The sequence below is a fragment of the Microplitis mediator genome, chromosome 2 (genome assembly GCF_029852145.1).
Source record: "Microplitis mediator isolate UGA2020A chromosome 2, iyMicMedi2.1, whole genome shotgun sequence".
Classification (NCBI taxonomy): Eukaryota; Metazoa; Arthropoda; class Insecta; order Hymenoptera; family Braconidae; genus Microplitis; species Microplitis mediator.
Genome location: NC_079970.1, coordinates 8,736,856 through 8,749,984, shown reverse-complemented (window position 1 = coordinate 8,749,984; position 13,129 = coordinate 8,736,856). Strand labels below are relative to the sequence as shown.

The window sequence follows — 13,129 nt, the reverse complement described above, 5'->3', positions numbered from 1 at the left end:
TAAATATTGCTTAGCAAGTTCTGCAGTGAAACATTTACGGCTAACTTAAGGCTGGGCCGCACCTAACGAAATTTTGAATTTAAGAATTCTAATTATTTATTAAATAATTATCATAACAGCAATTTTCTTAGCTTCCGACTAAAAGCAGAAGACGAACTTCCTCGGAAGATTTTCATCATCTGAATCCCATAAATATTCAAAAAGTAATTAGAATTCTTAAATTCGAGATTTCGTTAGGTACGGCCGAGCCTTAAGGGTCGGCAGTACTAAACGAATTTTCGAATTTTACTTTTCTAATTACATTTTGAATAACTACGTCACTCGAATGATGAAAACCTTCCGAAAAAGTTTGTCTTTCACATTTTTTCGGAAGCTATAAAAATTTATTTAATAACGATTGATTAATAAATTAAAAGAAAATTAAAATTCAAAAATTCGTTTAGTACAGCCCAGCCTTAAGGCTGGGCCGCACCTAACGAAGTCCTGAATTTAAGAATTATTTATTAAATAATTATCATAACAGCAATTTTATTAGCTTCCGACTAAAAGCAGAAGACGAACTTCCTCGGAAGATTTTCATCATCCGAGTCCCATAAATATTCAAAAAGTAATTAGAATTCTTAAATTCAGGACTTCGTTAGGTGCGGCCCACCCTTAAGTTGGCTTTAGAATATGGCAGTAGCTTGAAGTTAACTTGTGGATAAGGTGGCTATCAGGGACTATAACACATTTGTCATTTGTCGAGGATTGATAAGAAAATCACAGAAAACCCCAGTCGATACAGCTGGTATTTTACTTATACTTCCCACCCACGAATGGGCTTGAACTCAGTTTCTCTGGGCAAAAGTCTTTAATTTTACCTTCAGCCTACCACACGGTTTTGAAATTTGAAACTATTTTACTTGAATTGTACAAATTTTCTTAAATCTGAGTTTTATAATATCATTTGATAAAAAAAAGCCTATAAGGTAAGAACCCACCCTTATAGCCACCTTAACCACAAGTTAACTTCAAGCTACTGCCGTATTCCGAAGTCAATTAACCCTGATAGCCAGAGTTTCTGATCAGAAAGTTGGTGTACCTGAGTTGCGACCAACTTGACGACAAGTTGTCGGCAACAGTTACACGATCTGAAAGTTATCGACAAGTTGCTCGGAAAGTTGCCGTCAACTTATGCAAATGCTGACTTTTGCGGCCAACTTGGCGACAGGTTGCGGCAGTAGATTGTCGACAAGCTGCGGGCAACTTGGCTATCAGGGAAAAGGAAAATGTTGGAGAGCAAGCAGTTACCTTTAAGTTGGCAGTAAATTGTCTGTAACTTGAATTCAATTTGACTACAAGTGTTACTGTCAGACAATGATGTTTAGTTGATTGAAAGTTTCACTTCAAATTGACGGCAAGTTTTTCTGTCAAATTACATTCAGATGACGGCAGTAGATGTGCATCAACTTGTCCAGCAAGGACAGGCTTACCAGAAACTTGTCGTTAAATTAGCCGAAAATGTTTCACTGCAAAACTTGCTAAGCAATTATATTTAGAGTGTGGCGATCAGGGCATAGCAGTACCCGATCACTCATGCATTTGTATATCTATATTTACTAAATATAGATATACAAATACATGAAGTGATGAGTGCTAGTTCTCTGATCGAGTACTAAGTCTTCTACCTTACGAATAATTTCAACAGCAAAGAAAAAATGTAAAATATACTAAGGAAAGAAGGGTAAAATAGATGAAATAATTTGGATCGTATTTGCAAATAAATATAAAAGAAAACTCATGAATAAACAATCAACTTATCAGTATACTGATTATGTAATATATACTTATTAAAATTTAAATAAGACAGTAGATATAATGCAATTGTACCCACCATCGTGATAAAAATCTAAAAATAAACATTATACACCAATTGTACATCACCTGACATCACCGGATCCAATCCTCATAATTAAATAATTATAAATATATGTATATATATATATATATGCCACTGATATAACAAATAAATTAATTAATTGATAATTTATGTATTCTTTAATTATAAGAATGAATATTATTTTATTACCAAATATATGTATTACAAAATCTCTGACGTTCAGACCTAAAAAATGAAATCAATTTAATTGTAAAATCAATATGATTTTTAATGAACTTGATATATGACAAATATTAAATTTTTTTTTTCAATTTTCAACTTTATTTATAGTATACATTTAAAATGTTGAAAATTATAACTACTTTATGATTGCTAAAAAATAATTAAAGCAAGGCAATAAGATAATTAAAAATAATTGTTAAAAAAATGGAAAACATACAAAAATAAAATTTTTTATTTAATTATTTGTTTTGAAGACTTGTCATCTATACTCTCAAATAATTTTTAGAAATAAAAATTTATTGGTAATCATATTTTTTCAATAACTTGATGTTTTCTTGATAATCTAATGATGTTACCAGCTTTTAAAAATTATTTCATATTGTCATCTTTGATACTATATATATCCCAAATGAAGTTCATTTCAGTCACATTTAACGTCAATTGTAAGTGAATCTTCTTCCAACCAAGGTCTTGACCAGGCAGTAATTAAACACTCTTTAATAGGACCATTTTCTGCTAACAAGCATGTTTCGCCATATTGACCTTTCGGACAATTACTCTCTCCAAATCTGACACTAATTTCGTATAATGTTCCAGAAACAACTTTACGAGATGCACTGATAATTTCGGCAATAACTGGCTCATTGGTACCTTGATAAGTTGATGAGAATTTTGTTAAACCTTTTTTAGCGTATTCTTGAACTTCTGAAGAATCAACTGGAATTGGCTGTGGCCCTCCTGGTATATTACGTGCAGATTTAGATAAAACTATTTGTAATATTAAACACACTAATATAACTTTGAATACTTGATATTGACTGCTCATCTTGTTGATTATTTTTAATGATAGCTTACTTATGAAGTGAGGATTAAAAGTAAGGCTGTTTTAAATAACTTTCGCATGTGTTTACTGCGAAAGTTAATAACACTCAAGCGAGTTCACGCGATTCCACATCTATATAGTGAGTCTTATCATATGTAAACAACTCAGTTTTACTGGATATTTGAAAATTTCCATACTGCTGCTATCGCCACTATTATCTATTGACCTTAATATCGGAATATAGATAGATTTATATATTTTATCAGCGTAATTATGTAAAACCAAATAAAATTATTTTAGCGATTGCGAGATCATTCAAAATGTTTATTTTTTTGCACAATCAAATTTAAGTTAGCGCATACTGCTTAAATAATATAAAGAGTAATAACTGATATGATATGATATTCGTAGAAGATAAGTTGATTTTTTGTTTGAAAATAAAAGTAATTAAGATTTCTTTTATTGTTTCTCGATCAATGAACTTTGAAAACAATTGTATTATTTTTAATTATAAGTACGTATAATATATAATCTGTCATAAGACATTTAACATATTACACTGAATTGTATTAAAAGTTATTACAGAAGACAATCATTAATTGATTTACAGAAAGCATGTATAGATTGTGTATTTTACAAATTTAAATCGCAATTGAAATTGTTGATCATAAAAATACTAAAATGTTTTATTATTTGATTACTCATCAGATAATTTTAAGTTCATTGAATAAAAATATATTTCACCTCATCTTTACGATGTAATATTTCTGAATTAAGTTGTATTTAAATAAAAATTTCGATCGTAAAGCACTCCCTAATGCTTCGCATTATGAGTCGTGCAATAAGAAGTAAAAAAATCATGATAATCCTAACATTAGATTTAGCACAGTGAATAGCGCCCCGACACTAGTAATCAAAAGGAATTCAGTTCGAGTCCCTCCTTGTGGAAATATTTCTCTGAAAAAACTATGAAAAATTTTTCTAAAAGTCTGAAAAAGATTTAAAAAAGTATTTTTTTTTCTAATAAATATTGAATAAGTATGAAACTGGCCAGTAGCGGTCAAATAATTTTATTTGTTATTTCCCATTAATTCAGTAATTAGTCAATTACACTCCAATGTAGTATCACACTACACACAAAAAAAGGAATTCTTGGGTCAAGAAGAAAATCGTTTCCAAAAATAAATTCTTAAATTAAAATATCCTCTTTTCTTGTTTGAAAAAATTTTCTCTTGGTAAAAATTTTTTTTTTTTTTAATTAGAGTATATAAAGCTCTTCAATAAAGAAATTCAATTTTGATTTAAAAATATAAATTTTTGCTTTAAATGTTTTTAGTTTCTCCGAACAAGAAAACAACTTGGTTGGCTCAAGAAAATTTAGCTCTTGGTTTTAGAAGATACCAACTCATTCTAAAAACATTGTTCTCTCGAATGTAGTCGATATCGATTCATTTCGATACATCGAGTTTTTAAACGGATGCACATTTAACTTACTCCAAGTAAAAATTAATTTATTTAAAGATTTGATAACATTTAGTTCAAAATAAATGTAGACTTTATCTGAAAACAATTAATTTTAGATTAAAAATATAAAAAACTCATTTTAAAACTAAATTATACATTAACGTAAAATAAAAAATACTTTTATTTAAAATACAATAATTAAGTTCAATTTTAAATTAATGGTTTTTATTAAAAATTATATTTTCAGAGTATATACAATTAATCATCAAAATATATTTTGATTCTTTATTACAATGAAATTTTTTTTTTTTGTTACAAAAATAAATGAAAGGTTAGGTTATTTATCCTGGCTTCATTGACAGCATCAACTGCATGATATATACCACACTAGAAAGGAAACAATTTTATGTAAATTTAGGATCAGAAATGATAACAAACGTGACTATCTGATATGATTAAAAACAGCATAAATAATAATTAACTTACTTTTTTGTGATTGAAACGACACCATTTAACTTAACGTGAATCAGGAAAAAACACCAGATATAATGACTAATAACTACAATAACTCACATTTTTACCGAACACTTCAATTCAAAACAATTTATGTATATGAATTAGTTAATTGTATAATTAATAAACTAATACTATTAGAATATTGGTGTGTAATATATAATTGCACATATACGGCGCCAGCGCTGAACAGACTCGTTTCATTTTTTTGGGATCTTCGGGCGTCTACGTGTATACACAAAGTAGTGTCCGAAGTAGAGAAGCTGCATAGACCCGAGTGCTCCTGTTATCCGAATGCTGCTATGGAAAAAAACCAAGAGCTTGATTTTCTTGACTTAAATTTTTTTATTTTTGTTTCAAGCAATAGCCACTAGTTGGTTTAAGAAATCTGACTCCTTACGTAGAGAAGTTAAATTTCATAGAATAAAATATTCAATATACATGAATGAAGAAATTCAAAATATTAATTCAAAAAACAATTTACTTTCTTTAAATATTTTTTCTTTTTGAACTAAAATCATATATTTTTAATTTAAAACTTTAACCCATTTGGGTCGAAAAAATAACTTTTTGAATCAAAATAATCAAAATTAAGAGAAAATTTTCTTCAACCAAGATTTATTCCATTTTCCTAAATATTCTCTTGACTCAAGATAATTCTCTTTGAACCAAGATAACCTTTCGGTCAGTGTACACTACTATTTAACCCATGTATTATGACCCATGAGAAACCGAAGAGTATGTCTGTGTAGGATGAATCTAACATCGATGATATTTTAACAATAATCATTAATAAAATTATTATTTAGACTTTTGAATTTTTTTTACTAAATCAAAAATCAAACATACGATATGATATCGCAACAATTTATTACAGTTATGCCATGAAAAGTATTATTATAGTTATGTTTCTATAAAATATTCACTCTAAAATTAATTGTAAAAAAAACAAATAACAAAATAAATAAGTATCGATTTAATTATTTGAGTTAAGTAATGCCATAAACTTTTCTCAATTATAAGTGGATAGCAGACTAGAGGATCAGGCTACAATCCCGCGATCACCAGAGTTAAGCAGCATCGACATGGATCAATTAATTGGACGGGTGACCCCTTAGTATAATAATAGTTAACCGATAGTAAGTTTTTTTATTTTTTTTAAATTAAATTTAACCGACATTTATATTAATGAAGACAATAAATCCTAATTAAATTACTTAATTAATCATTTCCAGATATTTTAAATGAGATTTTTAAAATGACTATATTCGTTCATGCATGATTATATATAAATGATCATATATCATCTATATGATCAGATCTGATTATATATGAAGATGTAAAATTCTGAGAAAAGTTATTTATTTGAAAGTCAAAGCCCATTTTCATATCATCTGCGTTTGTTACAAATTATTACTAATAGTTTATACAACTGTGTTTTTAAATGATTAAATTATCTTCAGTTAAACATACTTGAAGATTAAGGGGGATAGCCACTGTGAAATTTCAAAAAAAAAAAATTTTTTTTTTCTTATTAAATCAAAGTTTATATGTTCAAAAATATGTATCTAGAATTTTATATGAAAATTCCTAATATTTTTTAAGTTATAGTCATTTTTGTGACAGCACGTCAACTGACCGTTGCATCGACTAAAAACTTTAAACGCGTTTTTCTCGAAACTACTTTTTTTGAACTGGTGGCATCTGTAATTTTCATAAATATGAACCGATTCACAACATTTTTTTTTTTTTCGTATTCGTCTATTCAGTAGCTAAAGTTGCACATAGGGGATTTTGAAAATGTTGATTTTTAAGTTTTTTTAGGGCTGTTTGAATCCAAAAAAATGAGAAAAAATAACGAAAATATTTTTAATATGTCGCCATTATTTTTCAAATCAAAATTTTGAAAATCCCCTACGTGGAATGATAACCACATGCATACAGATTACAACGCCGTTTGGTTTTTTTGTTTCTGATAATCCGTTTTTGAGTTAGAGATGACACCGTGGTGGGAGAAATTTTTTTGGTGCTTCACAAAAATGCTTATAACTTTGTAACAACATGATATTTTTTTATAAAAATTTAGGAGTATTATCTTCAATGTATACTTTATGAAACAAAAAAAAAACCCGATCCCCAAATTCCTTTATTATTCCAGTCAAAAAAATGTCCGAAAATCACCTATTTTTTCGATCTTCACAGTGGCTATCCCCCTTAAAATGAAAAAAGTTCTCGTACGTGGGATAGTGTACATCCGGTAATTAGTTTATTATTTGACTATTGATTTGAAAAATATATGTAAAAAAGATATTCTTGTGAAGTATAATATTCAACATAAATCGTCTGCTGTGATTCGCGTGAATTACTGGCCGTCAATAACATAAAATTTCGTAATTAAAAAAAATGTTTTTTTTTTATTAATGTTAGAGATGTTTTAAAAAATTTTCCAACCTTTATTTAATTTATTCGGAATAATTTCAGTGAAATATTGAAATTTGCGATTAATTTTCACTTACAGTATAAATTAAAATTTAAAAAAATACTTACAAGTTTTTAAATATCCACATAACAGCTATACTATTAATTTTATTTTTTCTTAATAACGATGTTTTACAAATTTATATAACTTATTCCATAGACTGATAGTTAAATAAAAATTACTTCTGGAAAATGGGGTTAAAAAACTTAGTGTATATTGCAATTTATAAAATATATTGATGGACAAACATACTTATACTAGAAGATTATTATTAATCTTTACAATACACTTTAATCTTGTTCATTATTATAAAAATATTATATAATAAATGTACTAAACTATTGCATTTTAGAAATTTATGATTCACAAAATAAGAACGTTAAGTGGAAGAGCCAGTGGTCATTAACATAATTTAATATCATTATTTGGAATGTAAGAGATTTTTACAATAGAATATATATTTTTCTTAGTCTCAATATCTCAAAAAATATATTATTCTAGTCACATTTAACGTCGATCTCAAGGGGATTTTCTTTTATCCAAGGTCTTGACCAGACACTGATTAAGCACTCTTTGATAGGACTATTTTCAGCGAGTGAAAATGTTTCATCAGATTTGCCCTTAGGGCAATTACTTTCTCCATATTTAACACGAATTTTATGCAATGATCCAGCAACAATTTGATGAGTCGCACTGATTATTTCCGTCATAATAAGCTCATTTGTGCCTCCATAGTTTGAAGACAATTTTCTCAAACCTAGCTCAGCATAATGTTTCACTTCTGCTGAATCAGTTGATACTTGTTGTGATGATCCACACTTTGGTTTACTATCGAAATTATTTGAAGATTCATCAGCCATTGCTGCAACTTCAAAATGTATTTAATGAAAAATTTTAGTGAAGTGAATTAAACAACTTTAAATATTTAAGTTAACGCCCAATGTTTATTTCTATTATGAGTAATTCTATACACATGACGCAGTAGCAACATATACGCAGTTTCTTGGTATGACTTTTTTTTTTTTTTATAGTTTTACTTACTATTGGTCATTGAAAATTTTCCTTTATCGACTGAAAGATAGAAAACAATTCAAACTATGAAGAATTTCCAGAAATTTTGATCAAAATTTTTTCTTAAAAAATTACTATAACTATAAAATAAAAAGCTGGGTATGCATTACTTTATGATCTAGTAACCCGATTTTTTATTTGTTTTTAATTGTCATACATACAATATCGGTCATTAATTCTTGCGCGGTAGCATAACATCGGGAAAAAAAAAACTTCTCTAAAGGAAAATATGTATCACTTTTTTATACAAATATTATCTATAAAAAAAAAAAATTGTAAAAAAAAAATACAATATTTAAAAATATATCTATATTAATTAAATGTAAAATTATAAATATGAATTGTAAAATAAGTGAATAAAAAAAAGTCCCTATAAAAAAAATCTCTAGATTTATAAATCACTAAAAAAAAATTACAATAAAAAAAAAAATTCCTACAAAGAAACATTTGCATATCTAAACATCTACTTAAAAAAAATATATAAAAATGAAAATCTCTACAAATAAAATATCTATAAAAAATCGGCTGTTTTGGAAAATCTCTATAAATCATCACATGTACAAATAAATATCTGAATAAAGTATAACCTCGAGAACTGGAAGCATTGCCACCACGTGCTCATAATCATGAATAAGTTCGTGTTGTAATATATAAGTATAAATAATAATAATAATAAAAATTATGGTTATTATTATGTTATTAAGAAAAATATAATAAATAATTTTAAACTTATAATAAGTGACTTCGAAAAACGTGAAAGATTCAAATCTGATAACTCCAAAGCACTGAGCCTGTAATAATTCATATAATTTTAATTTTTTTAATTTTATTAGTTAAACTTTATTTGAGAATATCATAAAATTATTATTATTTATTTTATAATTTTTAATTTTGTTTGACTATCAAGCCGTATGCCAGGATTCGATGAACGTCCAAAAATCACTTTTCTTTTTTAACTTCCCGCTAAGAGAATCGACGATTTTCGAAAAATTGGGAAGTTATTGTTTTCACCCCGATTTTCGAAAGTCGAGTTTTCATCAGATGTTGACGTTTTGAGGTCCTAGGAAGCTATTCTAACTATTTTCAGAATGATGTCCGAGTGTATATATATATATATATATATATATACTAATGCAAAAAATTAAAGGAGCAGAAAAATTTTATAAATTTTTTAGTGATTTTTGGAAGGCTGTAACTTGGTGAAAAAAAATCGTATCGAAAATTTAAAAAAAGCATTTTATAGCTTGAAATCTCTAGTTTAGGTGTATTTTTTCAAAATTTTTTAAAAGCTCCGATTATTGCGCAAACATGAGAAATACCGCGAGCCAAAAAATTTCTAAATTTTTTTTTTTTTTCGAAGAGCCCACGGACCGCGGAAAAATTCTTTCAACTAAACGAATGCATACATCGTTTAGCAAATTTATTCAGCTTCAATTTGGTTTTTTTTTTAACCTCGTAGGTCGATTTGTCGCAGAGATATCAGCCTTCAATTGATTATGATTACACAATTAAAGGAACAAAACTTGCTCCTTTAATTGTTTAGCTAAACGTTGATCGATGATTCCCAAAAAACGGTACGATAGATCAATTCAAAAATTTACAGGGGTCTTGGGGGTACATTAAGCTAAAAAAGTCCCTGGCAACATTATTTTTTTTATCGATATATGCAGAGTAGCGGTTGATTTACTAAAAAACCAAAAAAAGTCATTTTTTTGTACTTTCTTCTAATGGATGTTAAAAATAAAAAAAAATTTTTTTTTTAAAAAATGATGACAGGATCTTGTAGGGAATTTATTCAAGTTTTTAACGCCGCCCTTCAACTTTCTGTGCGATCATTGGTACCTGAAATATCGAAGATCAAAGCCAAAAGGATCACTTTCTATTTGAAGGCTGATATCTCTGCGACAAATCGTCCTACGAGGTTAAAAAAAAAAACCAAATTGAAGCTGAATAAATTTGCTAAACGATGTATGCATTCGTTTAGTTGAAAGAATTTTTCCGCGGTCCGTGGGCTCTTCGAAAAAAAAAAAAAATTTAGAAATTTTTTGGCTCGCGGTATTTCTCATGTTTGCGCAATAATCGGAGCTTTTAAAAAATTTTGAAAAAATACACCTAAACTAGAGGTTTCAAGCTATAAAATCCTTTTTTTAAATTTTCGATACGATTTTTTTTCACCAAGTTACAGCCTTCCAAAAATCACTAAAAAATTTATAAAATTTTTCTGCTCCTTTAATTTTTTGTATTAGTATATATATATATATATATATATATATACACTCGGACATCATTCTGAAAATAGTTAGAATAGCTTCCTAGGACCTCAAAACGTCGACATCTGATGAAAACTCGACTTTCGAAAATCGTCGATTCTCTTAGCGGGAAGTTAAAAAAGAAAAGTGATTTTTGGACGTTCATCGAATCCTGGCATACGGCTTGAAAGTCAAACAAAATTAACAATTATAAAATAAATAATAATAATTTTATGATATTCTCAAATAAAGTTTAACTAATAAAATTAAAAAAATTAAAATTATATGAATTATTACAGGCTCAGTGCTTTGGAGTTATCAGATTTGAATCTTTCACGTTTTTCGAAGTCACTTATTATAAGTTTAAAATTATTTATTATATTTTTCTTAATAACATAATAATAACCATAATTTTTGTTATTATTATTATTTATACTTATATATTACAACACGAACTTATTCATGATTATGAGCACGTGGTGGCAATGCTTCCAGTTCTCGAAGTTATACTTTATTCAGATATTTATTTGTACATGTGATGATTTATAGAGATTTTCCAAAACAGCCGATTTTTTATAGATATTTTATTTGTAGAGATTTTCATTTTTATATATTTTTTTTAAGTAGATGTTTAGATATGCAAATGTTTCTTTGTAGGAATTTTTTTTTTTATTGTAATTTTTTTTTAGTGATTTATAAATCTAGAGATTTTTTTTATAGGGACTTTTTTTTATTCACTTATTTTACAATACATATTTATAATTTTACATTTAATTAATATAGATATATTTTTAAATATTGTATTTTTTTTTTACAATTTTTTTTTTTTATAGATAATATTTGTATAAAAAAGTGATACATATTTTCCTTTAGAGAAGTTTTTTTTTTCCCGATGTTATGCTACCGCGCAAGAATTAATGACCGATATTGTACGTTTAACAGAAAAACTTTCAATTATCGTATAAGTCGAACAAGAGAAGTACCGTTCGTACATATGAAATCTATAACTCGATAATAACTTTCGATTGAAGCTCTCGGAAAAAAAATTACTTTTTTCTTGAATATTTTGAAAACTAGAAAATCAATCAATTTCAAAATCTAATCAGTTCTAAAACGTTCGTAAGCTGCATCAAATGCTGCCTCAACCTTCGAAATCAAGTTGCAAAACTAATTGATTCGCAAAACTTTTTAACATCAGAAACTGAAAAACCGTTGATTAGTTCGGAAGATATCGACGATGAAAAATTAAAAAAATAACAATTTACTTCATTTTTTCCGGATAAGGCATAATGTAATTCTTCATATCTTCTAAAACTTATACCGGCCCTTTGTTTTTATAGTCTTTGATGATTGCTACATAATTTATTGCAATCGGTTCGTTAGTTTAAATAATATTATCAAAAAAAATTTTGAAAAATCACTGTTTTTGACATTTTGTTCCGGATGTTTCATATATTAATGCTTTGTTTTGATTCAAAGCTTATGAAACTCTCTATCTTGATGATTTCTATTTATTTCTGTCCAAAAACATTCAATTTATTAAGCATAATCGTGAGCGAAACGTTAAAAGATGATCCTTATTGATTATTTTCAATTTCTTGAATTCTCGGAGATTTATTCGAAACCTGACTTTTGTCGAGCTCGAAGAGCTCAAAAATACAAAAATATACGGAGAAAAATGTTGGCTCGAAACCTAGCAATTTTTATTATGCTGTCGACCAAACTTGAAGCAGGAAGTAAATAAGCATCCAAAAAATTATTGTGCTCAAACGAAAAATGATTATGCTGTATCACAATACTTACTACGCGCGAGAAACTTATCGATAAGCTTTAATAACAATTACTGTCATACATTACAATAATTGTGATGCGGCATAATAATTTTTTATAAGAGCATAATAACTTTTTGGATGCTTCACTTCCTGTTTCAATTTTGGTCGACAGCATAATAAAAATTGGTAGGTTTCGAGACAACATTTTTCTCTGTGTACTTAAACGTATTGTTATGATGAAAAGTTTTAGGACCGATTTATTGCTTCAAATAAATATATAAATAATAATCCGTTCAATAATTAATTAAAAAAAACAAAATCCACAATAAATTAAAACATGTTTTCGCAGGCAAAAATAAATCAAGTTTTACTTCTGCTTTATTACAAAATTTAAATCATTTTCATTAAAAAAGAAGTTTTCGTCTTAATATTTAGAGATATTTTTATTTTATATATAATAAAGGTATTGATGATTTAAAAAATGTACATATATAATTCTTTTTTATTTATGATAAATAATTTTATTTATCTTTTTGGAATGTCAAACAAATAATTATTCATATTTTTATTTCATGTAAAAATTTCCTGTAAACTATCGTTATATTTATTAATTATTTATAATTATTATTGTTCATATTACAATTAATCAGTACTAAT

At 27.2% G+C, this 13,129-nt stretch overlaps 2 protein-coding genes across 2 annotated transcripts; both read right to left on the bottom strand.

Moving 5' to 3' along the window:
* Window positions 1–2,522: 2,522 nt before the first annotated feature.
* On the bottom strand, window positions 2,523–2,927 carry LOC130664204 (cystatin-like). The gene has a single exon (XM_057464034.1). The coding sequence runs from the start codon at window positions 2,925–2,927 to the stop codon at window positions 2,523–2,525; it is 405 nt and encodes a 134-aa protein (XP_057320017.1).
* Window positions 2,928–7,559: 4,632 nt separating this feature from the next.
* Window positions 7,560–8,566, bottom strand: LOC130664046 (cystatin-like protein). Its single transcript, XM_057463704.1, has 2 exons — window positions 8,422–8,566; window positions 7,560–8,248 (listed from the first exon to the last, which is right to left on the bottom strand). The coding sequence occupies exons 1-2, from the start codon at window positions 8,429–8,431 to the stop codon at window positions 7,878–7,880; spliced, it is 381 nt and encodes a 126-aa protein (XP_057319687.1). The 5' UTR covers window positions 8,432–8,566; the 3' UTR covers window positions 7,560–7,877.
* Between the last annotated feature and the right edge of the window lie 4,563 nt (window positions 8,567–13,129).